Here is an 18,294-nt window from a genome sequence, read left to right on the forward strand (position 1 = left end):
AATCACCACAATTAAAGAGGAAGTCGTCATCTGCATCATTTCCTCTAGTTGACCTACAAATCCTGGTAAATTCAATTTTTGCTTATTTGTCATCCTGGTCTTCAGTGAAGAAGCCTGACGAGACGAATCAGTGAAAAAGATCTCCAGAGAGGAGCGCAGTTAGCCCTCTGTTTGCTGCCTCCCTCCCGCCAGAATTGACGCTCTGTTGTACCTTCCAAACAGGAAGGGGACGACAATACGAGGAGGTTCCAGAGGGCTGAGTCAACACCTGGAAGGGGGTGTGGTCATCAGGTATCTGTGCCCTTTATGACATCACAAAGGGGATATTGTTGAGCACAGCGTGATTTAGCTGTGTGTGTGTGTGTGTGTGTGAGTGTGTGCATGCCCACCCAGCTCTCTGGCTGCGCTGCTCAGGATGTTCTGCATGTTTCCCTCCAGCTCGTCCATCTTCTCCCTCAGCTCGCTGAGCACAGGGTCGAACGACGGCTTCACCAGGAACTCGTGGTGCTCGATCTACACACACGCGCGCAGAGGAAAATCATCACAACTAATCTACATCTGAATGTCATAAACAAAGCACACGCAACAACACACAGTGTCTGAGTGTGTACCTGGTTCATGTCCAGCGTGGTTTCAATCATCTCCTGGAACTTCACAAAGTCGGCCTGAAGGTCTCTGAGGGCGGAGATGAACACGGCATCCAACAGCACCTGGAAACCCCCTGCAACACACACACACGTTTCTTCCAGTGTTACCAACTCCTCAGTAAGGAAAGTTGCTATTGGCTGTCCTAAAAGTCGCTGCAAGTTGCCAAATGACATCATCGCCTAATTTGCATAATTGGCCACTTGCACTTGATCGCAATGGATGCTGTAGGAGAGGAATAACATCATGGGAGAGACAAAAAGAGTAAAAAAAAAAAACACCCTAAATATGATTTAGAACTACAAATCTACATCAAACTACAAAACATTTTTATGACGGTAGTATTGTTGTATATGACATTTCCTGAACTGTGTCTAAAAGTGGCTCGGTTGTGTTTTAATGTGCAGTATCGTTGGCTCGTTAATTACTGAAGAGGTTTGGCTAGTCGGAGCCTCACAGCTACTTTTAGTGTCACATCTTTGGCTTTTAGTTTTAACCACCTTATTTAAGAGGATTGTTGTTGGACTATAAGTTCCTCTTGGAATAAAAGGTGAGTAAGTGACTGAGGCTGCATCAGTCAAATGGAGTGATTTTATTTTAGTGTGACAATGAATAAATACATTTACATGCCGCTCTGGAAGGAGGAAGGGTGGCATCAGCGTGCGCGATTTACTTGCTGCCTGGACGCAGAGTGGTGATGCTGTGGCCGCCTGCGACTACTTTGGGGCAGGGGAGGGGCTCGCGGCAGTCGTTCGACTCCCTGATGAAGGTGTTCAGCCAAAACGTATTGTCTTTAGAAGATTGATATGACCGAGTTACAGCAATAAAGGCTTTTTAACCCTTACATATAAATTGTATTATATAGGTCTATTTTCCAACGGGAGAGGTAGTGGGTCACGACACACACACAATCAGTCATGTGCCTGATAAGACGCACAATCGGTGAAGACGATCTGTGTGTGTGTCGAATTTGATGTCACGGAGGCAGAAAAACAGATTCCCGCATTGGTCCCGGCCGAGCTGCGAGGTGAGGACCAGACACAGACAGGGAGGAGAAGGTGAAGCTGTGACGTGTCGTCAGAAGCCGGCGTCGGCACAGTTTGCAAGAAGATTATTCAGATCAGCATTTGACCTTGTTGTGTGTGTCTCACGGTTCCTCAACTTCAGAAAATAAAGAAAACTGCAGACAGACATCTGACCTTTAAGGTACAGACCATGAAAAATAAAATACTTACTGATTGGAAAAAACAAAACACTTCCTGGTTGTGCTGGTTTTACCAAACCTGGACTTTCAGCCAGTTTCCAAAGACACAAACAAACCTATTTGGTTTTGCAGGAGTAAACGGGTCTGTCATTTGATTCAAAAATAATAATAATAGTAATAATAGTAGTAGTAATAATAATAATAATGATAATAATAATGATAACAAAATCGCCCAAGCAGTTTATTTTGGAGGAGGGTGAAGCACTGCATCAACTCACCAGCTGAGCCAAAAAGATGACTTTTCAATGGTAATAGAATACGTTAACAGTCTAACGATGCTTTATATATTGCTTGTATGCAATATGTTGCTAATCCGTTTCTCTGGTGGGCTTCAGTTGGTTTTCTCTTGACTGTTGGAAGCGCTTTGAGAAGCTTCTGGTTGTGATTTAGCGCTTTAATCCATGTTAATATGACTAGACGCCTATGTTTTAGAGATGCGTCTTCAGAGAGATGACCATCAGGACTGCAGCTGAGGTTCAGACAGACCCAAACCCTGACGAGCCACTTCATGGACGGTCAGCTAACTAAAAAGGTACCTGAGTGCCTCTCCAGGGCGGCCAGCAGCGCCGGCATGTGGCTCACGGCCTGGTAGACGCGGTAGCAGTCCTGCAGGGTGGCACTGTGGCGGTGGAACTTCTTGGCCAGGCGGTGCAGGTCGGGGAAGCGGCGCAGCAGGTCGTCCTGGCACGTCTGCCTGAGCTCTGAGTCGCACACAAAGCTCTCCACCAGGTCCAGCCTGGACGGACAGACAGACAGACAGAGCTGATCAACTGAGCTGGTTCCTCACTTACATCCTCGTTTCAAAGAAATAGAAATGATCTCCAGGAACTAGCCACTATTATTCAAAATAGGTTGGAAATAATGTTCATTATTGTAATATCAATTAGCTCGAAAAAATAGACATATGTATATATATATATATATATATATATATATGTATATATATATATATATATATATATATATATATATATATGTGTGTGTATATATATATATACATACACACTGTATATATATATATATAAAAGGTTTAAATGTAAGGATTAACCCCTTCATCAGGGAGTCAGAACCATTCATTTATTGATTTTTGGTTGTGTGGTGTGTGTGTGTGTGTGTGTGTGTGTGGTGAGTGACCCACTACCTCTCCTCTATCTTAGTCCGGTCCATGAGCGGCTGTTTGATCCACTGGTTGACCAGCCGCTGGCCCTGTGGCGTGCGGCACCTGTTCAGCAGACCAGCCAATGAGTGAGCCCCGCTGGTGTCTTCTGGCGAACCCTGCAGCGGGAACGGGTCAAGATAAATAAGAAGAAGATCAAAGTGGCTGAGCAGAGGCAGGCTCGGCAAGGACCCAGTGACTGCTGGTATCTGTGAAGGACGTCTGAACGACACGCACAAAAAGAACAAAATGTCTCTACCGCAGCGCCCCTAGTGGGAGGAAAGAGACCTGCAGGGTAGGCCAGATCATATTGAGTATTGGAAAATGAATCTTCTGTCAGTGCCGGCTGCCGAGATAGTAAATGGTTGTGTCTGAGAGCCAATCATCATTTGGCATCAAGATCTATAGTGGCTGCTGATTGGCTTTCACATTATAGAGGCGGGAACTAAAGTTTAAAAATTTTAATGTAGTTCACCAAACACAACAGCGGTTATGTTACTTGCTTTCAAGGCCGATAGGGACGTTTTGTGAAAGAGTCCTGCTGGCAGTGTGACCTCTGACCTGGAAGAGGTTGAGCGCCATGACGGCGGCGTTGTCCAGCCTCATGTACTGTCCCAGCTCCAGCGGGGACAGACTGAAGGAGTTGAAGTTGGACTCGTCGGACAGCAGCTCCAGGAAACGGACGACGGCAGCCAGGCAGGACATGGCAACCTGGGAGGGAACCACAACACAGTGGGTTTTGTTTTTTTTTTACTCTGCCCGAGACTGAGGTGGGACATGAAATAAGAATGAAAATCCACTCCCATGTCATCCTCTAGTCTAGATCATTTGAAAGAAATAATAATGGTAACGATCACAAAGGAAATCCTCTTTGTGTTCATTTGGTTCCCAGTTAAGACACTCTGGCAAGATTGCCGTTGCATTGATATGGACATAAAAACGGTCTTAAAATGCAAAATAACAGCACTTCGAAGGTGAAAATCAAATCACGGTTCACTACAGAAACTGAGAGATTAATCTAGATTTGATATACGTTTGGCAGCCCCGAAAAACAACATCGAAAACCCCCACCCAGCGCCCACCTGTTTGTCCAGCTCGGGCAGCGTGTTGCTCGCCACCGTCTCTCCTCTCTTGGACCTCAGCAGCCGGTTGAGATCCTGCACCAGGTCTTTGCTGCTGAACTCGGCTCTCTTCCGGTCGGACACCAGCACGCCGCCTCGCTGCACCACCTACCAGAGGTCAAGGGTCAACACATTAGGAGAACGCAACCGAGTCTCTGGGGCCCCCGGAAGACCGTGAGAGGTTTCAGACTTCATGTCTTCAATAGCAAGACGATGCCTTGCGTTAAGAGTGGGAATCCATGATGCCTCCCTACAGGGTTCAGAGGTTTAGAGAAGTAACATCTTGAAAGGAGAAAAAATCCGATATTCTGTCTGAGGTTGTATGAATCTTTTTCATAAAAATGGGATTCTTTTACTGCGTATTTTGATTCCTTGAATTCCTGTTAATGGCATCAGGTCCCTGCTTCTCTCGCTTCTTACTTTCTTTCTCTCTTTTTCTTTTTCTGAGTAATTTTACACTTTTATTGTTTCCTACCTAATTACATGCGTGTTCATACGTAGTTTGGACGCCTTCAGTGAGAAACTGCAATGAAAAAAAACGAAAAAAAACAAAACAAAAAACAACCGAAACGGGACGCGGCATCGTGGACAAGCAACTGTGTGGAAACTCAGTGGCGATGAAGAACTCTTCTAGAATTAACGTGGCTTCTGAAGATAAAATCGGTTCCAATCTGGTTTTTGTCATCCAGCAGTGGACAAAACACGCTGTGACCCACCTCCCGCAGCTTGTTGCCGTCGCCGCTCCCTTCTCCCTGCGCCAGCAGACACTCCTTGGGGCCGATCTGGACCAGCAGGGACTCCAGGTTGGAGAAGATCTCGTTGTCGGGGAACTCGCACACCCCCATCGTCCTCTGGGCCGCGTCCACGTAGCCGACGCCCACCACCCGCTGGCCGTCGGCCCCGGTGGCGTGGCGCACCGCCACCACGCCAGCGCAGCCCTCCGCGCCGCTTCCACCGCCAAACAGGACCTCCTCGAACTGGGTCAGGTTTCCCGGGGAACCCTGTGGAGGTGCCAGGAGACACGGAGGCAGGTGAGTGACAGCGTTCAGACGGCTGGAACAGCGACCAGAGAGACGGTCAGCGGCGGCGTCGCACCTTGAACTCCACCTTCCAGTCGTGCTCCTTGCTGCTCTTGCCGTGGTTCTTGTAGACCTCCACCCGGTACTGGCGCACCAGCAGGAGGTCCTTGACAAAGGCCTCAAAGTTGAGTTTGCTCAGGCAGACACTCTCCAGTTTGCGGCTGCCTACACACACACACACACGCACACACACATTGAATATAAAAGAAACGATGCACAAAAATTTTATAAAAAAAAATAAAGAATTGCTGTCTGATTGTTGTGTATCTTGAAAGAGTCAAAATCAATTTTTTTTTTTTTTTTTAATCTCATAATCCATTAGACTGATTAATGAATGTATTTAGCTGCATGGCTAACACAGCTAACTGGACTGAACATGTGCATTAATGGGCCTCTGCTGCAAAACAAACCCAAGAAATAAATTTTAAATACATTCTGGTACAAGTACATTTTAACCAAATGTGTGCAATACATTTTAAAACTTATTTTATTACCTTATCATATTGTTGCCTCTCACACGTGCGCTTTATATGACTTCCTTACAGTTACAGTTTTACATGTTTGTCTGCTGTTATCATTTATGATGTCTGGGTATTTTATTGTCTACTGTGTAACAGGTTTTTTTTTTTTTAAGTTGGTGTGACACCTGAATTTCCCCCATAGGCCTAAATAAAGTATCTATGCATCTATGTATCCATCTATCTATGTATCTATGTATCTATCAATCTATCATCAGCTTACAGTTAATATTGATATTACTATCTAACAGCTGGAAAATAGCTTTATTTTTTAATTATAATGTTAAAATTTAAGGTAAGCTTAAACTTTTCCTGATTGGCATGACTGGGTCACATGGCAGTGGGACCAATTTGATATTTCTGACGGATATTTTCAAAAATGAAAAATACTGTATACGTAATGGTTCATGTGCGACTTCAAATGAAATTTAATGACGGTCCCTAACTTAAGCCGATTTGCGCGTGAGCCCCGTTTCCTTTTGCCATCACAAACTGAGATGAACTGGGCCGAACTGGGCCGAACAGGCAGCCGGATCCGGACTCTCCGAGCCCAGAACCGGGTCGCGGAAAGTAATACCTGAGCCCAAGTACTTGATGACGCCGTTTGTCTTGAAAACCTCCTTCGCTGCGAACACGGCGTCTTTCCCGTGGACCGTGTAAAAGTCATTTCGGTCGAATATTCTGAAGGTCGTGTCCGGTTTCTCCGGCATGGACGAGATGAAGCTGAGGAAGCCCTGCTCGGTCGCTCCGTCCATGGAGAGGTTCTGTTTGGGCTGCACCGCCATGCTGGAATCTCCCGCCACCGCCGTGCGCACACCGGAAATGACGTAGTAAGCTCTTCTTTTTCTTCTTCTTCGTGAAAAGTGCGGCCCGCTTAATGCGGAAGCCAAAATTAAAACCTTTGTCTGAGTTTTTGTAACACATCAGTTAAACAACTACATTTTAATGAATGGGCCACTTGGATTTAGTGCTTTTAATGGGTTATAGACCTGCGAGTTTTCCAGCATTATCGCCAAGTTTCCAGTAGAGTGCCTGAAGGTGTTTGTTTTTTCAAACGAACAAATAAAATAAATACCCGTCTTTATATTTACATTTAAATAAGTAATACCATATAAAGATGTTTATTTATTTATTTAGTCATTTTTAGTTTTTTATCGTTGACTTTTTTATAAGGAATTTTCACCCCTTGATGGCTTAACTGTCGGTCGGTAACTGTAGCTGAAGCTCTCAGTCACCGACCAATCACTGTCACTGTCACTTGAGCAGGAGATAAGACTTGGGACCAGGGGCGGTTCTAGATATGTTTTTCTTGGGGGGGCAAGCTAGGGGCACAGACTGTGCAAGGGTGGCACCCCGGAATGACAATTAAAAAAAAAAAAGGGTCATAATAATGGTAATAAATGGTAGGCTGAGGTATGAATAATAGAACTATTTTATTTGCCCAAATAATGCACAAAACAGTGTAGCATCCAGCATTTAGAAATCTTATCTGACTGAGTAAAATGTTTTTTGTTTTTATTTGAGTGGGTTGATCTGTGCTCCGGGAGAGTATACTGGTGTATCTACTGTAACCGAGTAGTATTAGTTTCAGCAAGATAAAGAAGTGTTTCATAGGTATCTATGTATCTTTGTTATATCTTATAGAGATGGAAACAAACAACTGAGTTTAGTCATGAATGATTTTTTTTTAAATTCATAACAGGTACAAAATGTGTACACATCAAAAATTCCTTTGTGAGAATTACAGTCAAGTTACCAAAGTTTGAGTTATATTACAGGATTATGACAGCTGAATACACCTTTCTTTCCTGAGAAAAGGGTCTCAATTTTCTGAGTCCTTTTCATCCTGCTTTGTCTCTATCACTGTCTGCCCCTGAAAAGAAATCATGCATTTCACATACAAGAAATCACTTTCCTTAAAATGAAACACACATGGGTATCACATGCAATTATATCATCCTCCAATGGTATGGTACAGCAAGCCCAAGCTGTTTTGTTTGCACACGTGTATAAAATAAATCTTGTTGTAGACTGAAACCTTGTAATACATGACGCTGGACACAATAGGCGACAGAGGCGCTCACACAGACACATACAGTGAATGTGTCAGTTAAGTCAGTTAGTTAGTCTGGCTTGAGGCTGGAGTGACGTTTGTTTTTCCACATTTACCGGCGCAGGCTAATGCTTCTCATACATCTCAATTCATTATGTTAATTAGAGTACGGTGCTAACTGTAGTTACACCTTACTTATTAACTTAATTGAAACATTTGTACATCATTCAACACCGCACAGAGCGACTGTTTACTTACCCTTGTTTTTGCCTTTTCCGCAAGACGGAGTTGAAATGCATCCAGACGTGAATCCTCAATCAATCGTGAATGAATGTCGACTCGGAAAAACTGATTGGCAGCTGATTGACAAACTGATTGGCAGCTCTGGTGGGGGTGGCCAGGCAGGGTGGCCAATCATTTTCCAGGGGTAGCCAGTGCCACCCCGGTGGCCACGCCAATGCTTGGGACAGTTTGACCATAGTCACCTCATAACTCAAAATAAAGGCTGCATGGTCTCCACCATGACATTGACGACTTGACAAATAATTGAACAAATGTGGAAATTCTGAACAGTAGTGCAGTCTTCTGCCAAACTCTGCACTGTTAATAACAATCATATTTGAACAGCAAAGAGGAAAACTAGTCATTCAGGAGAGGTCCCGACTCAAAACGTGTTGTGAAATGGTCCAAGAAACTGTGGCTGTGGATTCTGCATTGCCCACCAGTACCCAATGGCTGCACATCCTCCTGCTCCACCATCCAGCCTAGAAATAATGCTATAATGTTGTATTTGACCTTTTTTTCCCCACAAAAACATAAAGATTTAGAAAAAACGTGACTGGCCCACCATGGTGTGTTCTGAGTTCTGCCTTCCTTCTTAAATAGTTTCCCTTTGTTTGATTTTCCTGAGGAGCAAAAGTCTGCCCATAAAATAACGTGACCTGTGACCTTAACGTATCATTTATGTCGCTAAATAGCTGTCTAGCGTTTCTACAGTTGACAAAGGGGCCTCTCTTTGGGCTAAACGCTCGTCTCTACAAAAGTAATTTCACAGTTAAATGGCAAAAATCTCTGTCATGAGATCAGGTGGTCATGAAGATGCGTAAAGGATGTGAGACGCCAATTTAATGACCTTCCAGTTCTGCTTGACCTCTGCGAGGGAAGGAAATTGGCAATACACAGACAGGAGTTGAGAAAAGTACTGAAATAAGGTTAGAAGAGGGTGAGACTTGGGGTCTTGTGCGTCAATTCGCTCATGGCCAAAGCCAGTTCAACCCCATTTTCATCTCATCAAGCTGAAGGCGGAAAAATCATTTCCTGTTCAGAAATAAGTTTTCTTTTTGTTTCTTTGTTGTTTGTTGCAAAAGAAGAATTGGTGTTGCGTTGAGCGCCAATCTGTTGTTTTGATTACAGAGATGGTGTGCACATCTTAACTGACTCTGAGGCCTTTTCATGCTACACTACGCTTAATTACTCATGCTGCTGTGAGGTCACTACTTTGTTTCATTTCCAAGAAGTGTTTTGTTCTTGTCACGCTTTTCAAGTTCTGAGAATCAGCCCTCTGTGATGTCACTCAGGTTAGTGAGCACACCCTCAGCCATGGTTCTGGCTCCGCCTTGTTTTTGTCCCTTTCCAAACACACAAGTGGAAGGTAAAATTGACCATCAGTTTTATCAATAGGCTGTAAAAAGGTTAAACATGCCGGTGGGTAGGGGGGTCACAGGGCCTCATCTCAAAGAAGGTTTGCCTTTGTCATGCAGTGACAGAACGAGCACAGATCACTGTGATTAATGTCACTGGAACTGAGATATTTGGCAACTGAACCGACAAGGGAAACTAATAAACGGTGACTCTTAATCCTCTATGGAATATTAGTGTCCTTTCCAGATCAAGAGAAAAAGACTTTTCTTCTAACGAGGTTTCAAACAATGAAGGGGGGGTGGGGGGGGGGGGGACAACGTCTAATAATGTTAGGATTCAAAACAAGCAGATCCAACCAGAATTGTATTCCATTTTATTCCCATCATGAAGGGGTGTTCAAAATAAAATATGATCGTTTTCACGTTTAGGCCAAATGGCCAGATGTCCATGTAAGGACGTAACAGAAATATATGTAGTGCACTGCCTAAAATGTGTTGAATTGTGTTGGTTTGAATTCCTACCTGCCTCCCTGCTGCCGTATGCAACGCGATGCCTACACGGGGGTTCGCCAGGAAACCGAGGGTTCGACGGTTCAGTGAGTACAGCGAGTGCACTTTTCTCTAAGGATTTCAACGAGCTCCAACCAGCGCGCCAACGAAGTGGTACCCTAACTGAGTTTAGTTTGTTTTTTTTTTTTCTAGTTATAAAACCCCGGGTATTATTATTATTTCTTTTCTATGGACTTAGAAGGGCAATGCTCATAATTGGCATCAATTGGCTGCATAATCTTTCTTGTAATTACTGTATAGTTTATTTTTTGTGTTGTGTTTAGTGCTGCAACAGCGTATAGTTTCCCAATTTTGGATCAATAAATTTCATCCATCTCTCTATACTGCAAGGTCAGAAATCTGCCTCTGTCACCTTTTGGGCAAATCAGATCAGATCTTGGGTTTGCACTTCATTCACTTCATCCCATTTCCATTGTCAAACTTTAGAACATCCGTCCATCCACTTTCAACACCTGCTTCTTCCAGAGCTCGTGGTGACAGGGGTCTGCTGGAGCCAGACAACCATTCGCACTCACATACATACATACGGACAATTTAGAGTTTCCAATTCACCTCACATGCATGTTTTTGGACTGTGGGAGGAAGCTGGAGAACCCGGAGAGAACCCACACAGACACAGGGAGAACATGCAAACTCCAAACAGAAAGGTCCCAGGCCTGGAATTGAAAACTCTAAAACGAACTACGTTAAAAAGAAATTAAAAAAAAAAAAAAAGGGGGGGGGAGAAAAATATCACCACGTGCAGTCATGAGCCCGCGAGCTGTGCGTGAGAGGCTGCTGATGAGGAGAGGATGGAGGCAGCGGCGTCAGAACTAATGGATGGAGACGGAGGATGACACTGCTGTTGAATGATGTGATGCAGAAAATTCGGTAGCGTGACGTCCGGTTTGGGGGGAGACAGTAGGGGTGGGGGCGAAGGGAGAGGACGAGGACGAGGACGTTCCCCTCTCTCTCTCTCTCTCTCTCTCTCTCCCCATGGAAAATAAGCCCCACCTTAACACAAAGGCCAGGTGACGCACGTGGCTGCGGGGCTTTAAATACCACGGAGGACAGCGGGAGGAAGATGAGCAGAGCCGCTGAAGCCTCAGAACCTCCAGAACCGCAGCCACCACCAGAGCCACCAGCAGAACCGCCAGCAGAACCGCAGCCACCACCAGAGCCAACACCACCAGAGCCACCACCTCCTCCAGCCACACCGCAGCCATGAACGGGATGGTCAACGACGCCGTGGAGGAGTTCCAGCGCGGCGGCTCCTTCGCCGGCCTCATCATCGACGCCAAGAAGGCCGCGCTGCACCGCGACCACGACACGTCCCGCAAGCAGACGGAGGACGAGTCCCGCCTGCCGGCGATCGAGGCCGCTTACGGCAGCATCCTCCGCGAGCTCGGCGAGGACGCGGACCGCCAGGGGCTGCTGCGCACGCCGCTGCGCGCCGCCAAGGCCATGCAGTTCCTCACCAAGGGCTACCACGAGACGGTGGAAGGTAAGGCAGCAGGTGGCCGCCGGTGGCCGCCGGTGGCCGAGGTGCATGGGGCAGCAGCGGCCAGGGGGGGGGGACATCCAGAAATTCTTCTGTTATGCCGGGCAAGAGTTCAATGACCGTCCACCTTGTTTGCATGTTTTACACCTTAGTGTTACATTGAGGTAGACGTGATGATTCCTTTGAAGTTCACGGTGTAAGTGATGACCTGCATGTAAGTGAACGGGAGAAAACGCTGTAAAAGTTTCACAACCATCAAGGCGATGTATTGTTGTCCTTTTTCCAACACCAATCCTGACTCCAGTTTGGACAACAGCTGCCTAACGCTGTTGAAATATACATTTCTAATTAATGATACTTTTATGGGCTTTCATTTTTCATTTTGTGATATTTGCCATAACATACAGAGTGCCAAAAAATGGTATTTCACTATTTTATAATCCAAATAATGATAGTATGGTCTAACTATTTTTTTTTGTTATAATGTACAGCCATTAACCTAATGGTTTATTTAAGATTTTGATGTTGATGAGCAGCAACTAGCATCTCTGATTATGGCTCCAAACATGCATGAGACAATAAAGAATCACGTTGAGCCACTTGAAGCACACAAATGCGTTTCATGACGTCAGCAGCGTCGGTTGTGTGCTGAGATAAAGAGTTGATGGAAACAGTGTGGAGATGGTGAATCAGTGACCTCCAACCCCAAGGCCACACACATGGCTACACACGTGCAACAGTAGGACTGTGATGTTAATTTGCATGCGTAATTTAACGTTTGTATCTGGACTTTTCCACAATTCCACACGTTTTTCAAAATTAGCGAGACGTCTAAAGGACGAACAGTAGAAAGGCCGACACTTTTATTATGTTTGTCAGCCTTCTTGTGTTTGCTCAATATTTTTACTTTTTCCATTTTTGTTTGGCCATAACTGCACTTACGCGCCTGCAGAATTAATTCTGATCGGCTTCATGGTGTCTCAAGGCAACGTTATTGGTATCTCTTGGTTTTATTGCCTTGTTCACGCCGAGCAGTGGAGGTAACCATGATGTTGATTTTAACGGAAAAGGTGCCACATTTCTAATGTCAAATCAGTTTTTTATTAATGTGCACTGACTCATAAAATGTTTGTCTCCCCTGCAGACATCTTGAATGATGCCATATTTGACGAAGACCATGACGAGATGGTGATTGTGAGGGACATAGACATGTTCTCACTCTGTGAACATCACCTGGTGCCCTTTTTTGGAAGGGTAAGTGTTTGTCTTCTGTTACAGATGTATATAAAAGTATGTATCAATGTAGAATATCAATTATATAAGATGTAGAAAGGATTCATACATTAAAAACCTGCTGCTCCAATATTTTCAATGAATTGTTCACATTATCAATCCAGTCATGTGAGTCCTGCTTTGAACGGCTCCTCCGTCTCTCTCTCTCTCTCTCTCTCTGCAGGTCCACATTGGCTACATTCCCAACAAAAAAGTGGTGGGCCTGAGCAAACTGGCGAGGTAACACATCCCACGCTGCCCTGTGTTTCTGCCGTTAGTGCCGGCCGGCTGCGTTCTTCTGTTGTCTCAGCACATTGACCTGGAGGCTTAAATCTAAGCCCAGCCGCCATCATCCAGCCCCCTCATCAGACACAAATCTAAACTCTATCCGCTCTCGAGCCATGAGAAAATCCTCCCGGACCTGTGGGAATCAGCGGCTGTCATCACAGCCTGCCGGCCTGTTTCCTTCTGTCCCGTTCTACTAAAATATCCTGCCGCCTATGAGGCAGGGGAAGAGCGGGTGGGGGTCGGTGTCACTGGGTTTCATACCGACTGTTGGTCCAAACATGACCGATGACCTAAGGAGATGCGTTAAAGTGGGATATTATGTCCATTATCACTTATGCATATCTCACCCCAGACTTGCTGTGATCCAGAAACCTCTCTGGAAGTCCTTGAAAGACAGCATATTTAGCCCTGTGTTTACAGCCTCCTGCTAACACTGAGGTTTTGTTGGACTTTCCAGATGTTCGGAAGGGGGACAAAAACTCAGAGGGCTGATTTTGATTTTTATGTACTCCCTGACAATCCATGAATCCCTCCTTGATGTGAAATGTGACTGTGAGCTGGAAGCGTAACCTTCCATCTGATCAATAACCAGCTTTTGTTCTTGTCTCTGCAGGATCGTGGAGATTTTCAGTCGGAGGCTTCAGGGTAAGCACACAGACACTTAGCAATTGTCACATTAACGAAGTTGCCGATTTTTTTCCTCCTACCCCTAAACTCGACACCATGTGCTTCCACCCTCCAGTCCAAGAGCGTCTGACCAAGCAGATCGCCATGGGGATATGGAACTCTCTGCAGCCCAGAGGCGTCGCCGTGGTCATCGAGGCTTCGTGAGTTCACGCAGCATCCTGCACTCAAACACTAGCATCATCTCAAAGAGAAAATACCCATTATGTACTCATTATTTTCTTGGACCGTGTTGACTGCTGAGCCTCACTGTATCCGTCTGTCTATCTGTATGTGTTGTGTTGTGCTGTGTTTGCAGCCACATGTGTATGGTCATGCGCGGCGTCCAGAAGATGAACAGCCGCACGGTGACCAGCACCATGCTGGGGGTCTACCTGGAGGACCCCAAGACCAGGGAGGAGTTCCTGATGCTCTCACAGAAGGCCTAACAGACACCGCCTGACCCGCCGCACACAGCAGACACACACACACACACACACACACACACACACACACACACACACACACACACACAGCTGTGCACTAGCAGCTGATCCGCAGCCTCACTTCAAACAAAAAGCACAAACAAGCCGCTGGATGCAGAAGCGGGAAGCTGCCATCTGCATCAGGATCCAGCAGATCCAGAGTCCAGGCTCACCTCCAGACACCGGCGGCTCATGAATTTCAGTCCTACTAATCAACACAACACAACAAGAGATTTAAGACTCGCAGCCTTGGTGCCTTTGGCAGACGCGTCATGGATTTATTCAAATACCTTGGCGCAATTTTCAGATATAAGAGTACTTGCAATGTTTCTTCATCTATATGAATCATCTATGTAAAATTCTTATGCTTTTGTGAAACACGCTTTCCTTCCACTATTTAAAATTCACTTTTCGTGAGCATTGTAAGGTGTGTCATTTATACTTATGTTGCTTAATTGTTTAATCATTTGTCCCAAAAAAAGTTAAAAGACAAATCATGTTTTTTTTTTGTTTTTTTTTATGTAATTGGAGAGGTTTGAGTCAGATGATGTCAAATTATGCTGTAGACAGCTTGTTATAAAATGTATTTGCTTAATAAAATTATTTTAAAAGAAATATTTTAAGTGGTCAGCCTGACTTCATGTACACTGAAGAGATTTCAAGTTGAACCAAGAAAAAGGCCATATTGTTGCAGAAACCCATGGATATGTGATCCACCCTGCTGGTAGTTGCTGCTGGACCCACTTTTTTTTTTGTCAGAACTGCTCTTCATTCTTCATTGCACAGTTCCAGCACAGTATGTGAAAACCTTCCTCAGAGATTTTGGTCAATGTTAACATAATGCAATAATTTGTTGGCGGCAGACGAGGAGTGAAAATCGATCTCTCATTCCACCACATCCCAGCGGTTCCTCTGGCCTGAGGTCCGATGAGCCTGGATGGGTTGTGGGAAAATCTCAGCAGCTCCTGAAACACTCCACTGTGGCTTAAATCACACTTCTCCTCCATTTTGAGCATCACTAGTTACTATTGTCCATATGCTTTGCAGCGAAGAGCTGTTTCCATCTGATTGGCTGATTAATAATGGATGAAAATTGAAGGATGAATGTGCAATCAAGGGAGAGGAGCTGCTCAAGTCTCAAGAATATATGATTTTTTGGAAAGTATTTAGTTAATATTGAGATAATTCGTAGATTGAAAAAAAAAACAGAACAAAACTAACCCTGTGTGCGGCACCAAGAAAAGAGAGCTGCTGCGCATCATCCTCGACAGCTCCATGCAAGTCCTGGTCTCATCTGCGTCACCACGGCATAAACTAATAATAAAACATAAAAGTGCGCACATACGGCACACGGCCTGAGGGAGAGCAAGGCCTTTAAATATCAAGCCAGGTGTCTGCCATCAGACAAAATGTGAACTACATCCTTTATCTGTGACATCAAGTGAAAGGTCAGCGCAGCATGTGGCTAACAAATCGGATTATTCTTCTGTAAGTCAATTGTTACGGGTGGACGGAAGAAATATGAATTCATTGTGTGACGGAAAACAACAACAACCAATGAAAAAAAGTGAGCGTTTGCTCTTTTAAACAGATAAGAAAGATAATCTGATGTCCTCACATTCAATCGTTTATTTCACTCACAAATACATTATGTGAAATATTGAACACAGAATTAAAAAAGACAAAAAAAAACAAACAAAAAAAGCAGACAACAACAAATGTTCGGTCTTAAATTTATGAATTAAAATTAACAAACAAAATCTGGAATCCTGAAGTGAAAACAGGATGAGTGGGTTTATGAAACAACCGATTCGTCTTCATTGAAATTGTGGTAGTAGTAATATGTATTAGAGAATAAAAGGGAAACCACACAGATGTTCATAACTGGTTGAATTGTATCTGCTAATGAGACCAGACACGAAGGTGGCACATGCTGAAAATATGACGAAGCTGGTTGAGATTTATTTTCCTCTTCTGATCGACAGTGTCACACAGACGTCTGCTTGTAGTTTTTGGTGTCCAACATTTTTTTCCCACACATTGCACATATTCCTGGAGTAAACACAAGAGACAGAGAGGAGTGATATGAGCAACTCAACGTTTCAGTTTTATTTCTTTGCAATTAAGAAGCCTAGTGGGTCAGAAAATAGCACACAGCTCCAGCTGTACTGCTTATTCTAAGAGTCGTTTTCTCACAACATAAAAGTCATATGATCAGTAATTACCTTTCTTGTACGCACAGCCCTGGCAGTAGTGGGATCCAGCCTGATGTACGGAGCTCTTGCAGATCCTGCAGATGTCAAAGCCCGTCTTGCTGTAGGGGTCAAATCTGGGGGAACGATGTCAAAAGTACTTATGTACAAGTGGTATTTTTAGCCATGCTAACTGCTAACTGTAATGTCATCCCAAACATGCATGTGAAAAATCAAAGACAAGTGTTTAAATTCTTTCTATGTATTCATGCAGCTAAACATCAAGTGACAATTATTATTTCTTTGTCTTCACCACAGTATGCATTTTAATTTTGTCACACTTTTAAACTCACCTGGCTTTCTTGGAGGTCAGCAGCTTGTTTTCATTTAGCTTGCGTCCACCGCCCTCTGAGAGACAGGAGAGGAAGGAATTCCTATTAACACCCATGTCTTGGCACAGCAACATTAAACCATAGGTGTAAAACAGTATCAAAAAATGTTATTACACAAATAAAAAGAATACAAACCAGATCTGGACCACACTAAGGATAATTAAATGCAATGTGATATGATATATAATGCAATGTGTTCAATAACCACATGACTCAAGATAAATACAATGCAATGGAGAAATCCTCCGCTCGGAGGCTGACAGTCGCATATCAATATAGGTTTCCCGATTAATGGACACGGATAACATTTTATAACGACATTTTCTTTCTTCAGGGCAAGAAGGTCGCAGGTTCAAAAAGTGTGCCTCTCACAAGAGGCGAACAGGGACCTGTAAACTGTCGGTGGGTCAGCCCTGCGATAAACTGGCGACTGATCCACCTGAACTTCACCCAAGGACAGCTGGGATACACCCACCCCACCCCCACCCCCACCCGTGACCCATGAGTGCAGGGGAAGCGGACAGAAAACAGTGTCACATGCGGATCACCCTTCTGGATAAACTAATTTTTTTAATACACGGCAAATTTCTGGTGAAGCGGAGAAACGTCACAAGATGGGAACGTTATTGACCGGAACCGATCTCTGCCATCTTCCTCTCTGTCAAAATACAATAAACCCTTTTAGGCCGTGCGCAGATCAGGCCAACCGCGAAGTTCTCATCCAGAAAATCACGCATTGTTTGCCTGGGACCATTGGGGATGAAATTGCCAGGCGGAAGCCGGAAAGTACGCCGTGTCTACACACACCCCTCACTCTAGATTTATTAAAACACGCCTCCTCTATCTCTGAAAAACTTAATTTAAAAACGCACGTATTAAAAAACACAAAACAAACCCCCGCCACTCAAGTCATGATGTGAAAACAAGACGTCTTCCGTTTGCTGATTTTCAAAACAACAACGATTTGACCATTTCGTAACGGTATGAAGACATTTAAAGTCTTTTTACAACCAATTTTGTCAGTAGTTTCGCGTCAGAGTGTCAATGTTGACATTTTCGCTTAATCAGGTCACCTTAATCCGACAAATCCATTGTTTATTTTAGCTCACCTGTTGTATTCCGTGCTCCGGTCTTCCAGGTATCAGGCGTGATGACTTTGCCCAGCTTCTTCTCGCCTGTAATGTTGTAAACATAAACGTGAACGTCATTCTTACAACACAGGCCAGCATTAACTAAAGCGAAATAGCCTAGGTTACGCTATTATTGAGTATTGGCTTAAAAATGAAAGTATAATACATTTAAATAGTGTCATACGTACATTTGTCACAAACCATCGTCCCGCTGTGTGTTTTTTTAAATGGCGTTTGAATGGTAAGCAAACAAAATGCAGCGACGAAGCTTGAACGGTTGTGGCGAAGTTAATATTTGTAAACTTCCGGTTTCCCGTGACGTAGCCAGCTGTGTCGCTGGAGAATT

At 44.3% G+C, this 18,294-nt stretch overlaps 3 protein-coding genes across 3 annotated transcripts in view; 1 reads left to right on the top strand and 2 right to left on the bottom strand.

Annotated features, from left to right (window-relative positions):
* Window positions 1–6,597, bottom strand: part of msh2 (mutS homolog 2 (E. coli)) — an 11,244-nt gene extending 4,647 nt beyond the window's left edge. Inside the window, exons 1-9 of the mRNA XM_076033482.1 lie at window positions 6,361–6,597; window positions 5,282–5,430; window positions 4,903–5,187; window positions 4,148–4,294; window positions 3,627–3,776; window positions 3,051–3,184; window positions 2,446–2,645; window positions 612–721; window positions 390–513 (exon numbers count right to left, since the gene is read on the bottom strand). Of these exons, the coding sequence (XP_075889597.1) occupies window positions 390–513; window positions 612–721; window positions 2,446–2,645; window positions 3,051–3,184; window positions 3,627–3,776; window positions 4,148–4,294; window positions 4,903–5,187; window positions 5,282–5,430; window positions 6,361–6,568 (1,507 nt within the window). The 5' untranslated portion in view covers window positions 6,569–6,597. The remainder of the gene's footprint in view (window positions 1–389; window positions 514–611; window positions 722–2,445; window positions 2,646–3,050; window positions 3,185–3,626; window positions 3,777–4,147; window positions 4,295–4,902; window positions 5,188–5,281; window positions 5,431–6,360) is intronic.
* Window positions 6,598–11,053: 4,456 nt separating this feature from the next.
* On the top strand, window positions 11,054–14,845 carry gch2 (GTP cyclohydrolase 2). The gene is made up of 6 exons (XM_076033483.1): window positions 11,054–11,529; window positions 12,671–12,780; window positions 12,983–13,038; window positions 13,700–13,731; window positions 13,829–13,913; window positions 14,069–14,845. The coding sequence occupies exons 1-6, from the start codon at window positions 11,250–11,252 to the stop codon at window positions 14,196–14,198; spliced, it is 693 nt and encodes a 230-aa protein (XP_075889598.1). The 5' UTR covers window positions 11,054–11,249; the 3' UTR covers window positions 14,199–14,845.
* A 1,000-nt stretch (window positions 14,846–15,845) lies between these two features.
* Window positions 15,846–18,276, bottom strand: cript (cysteine-rich PDZ-binding protein). Its single transcript, XM_076033485.1, has 5 exons — window positions 18,137–18,276; window positions 17,928–17,993; window positions 16,780–16,834; window positions 16,460–16,563; window positions 15,846–16,286 (listed from the first exon to the last, which is right to left on the bottom strand). Exons 1-5 carry the CDS (start codon window positions 18,150–18,152, stop codon window positions 16,222–16,224), a joined length of 306 nt encoding a protein of 101 aa, XP_075889600.1. The 5' UTR covers window positions 18,153–18,276; the 3' UTR covers window positions 15,846–16,221.
* Window positions 18,277–18,294: the final 18 nt, after the last annotated feature.

This window comes from Nelusetta ayraudi, unplaced genomic scaffold (genome assembly GCF_046127955.1).
Source record: "Nelusetta ayraudi isolate G7.1 ecotype Tasmania unplaced genomic scaffold, CSIRO-AGI_Nayr_v1 ptg000042l, whole genome shotgun sequence".
NCBI lineage: Eukaryota > Metazoa > Chordata > Actinopteri > Tetraodontiformes > Monacanthidae > Nelusetta > Nelusetta ayraudi.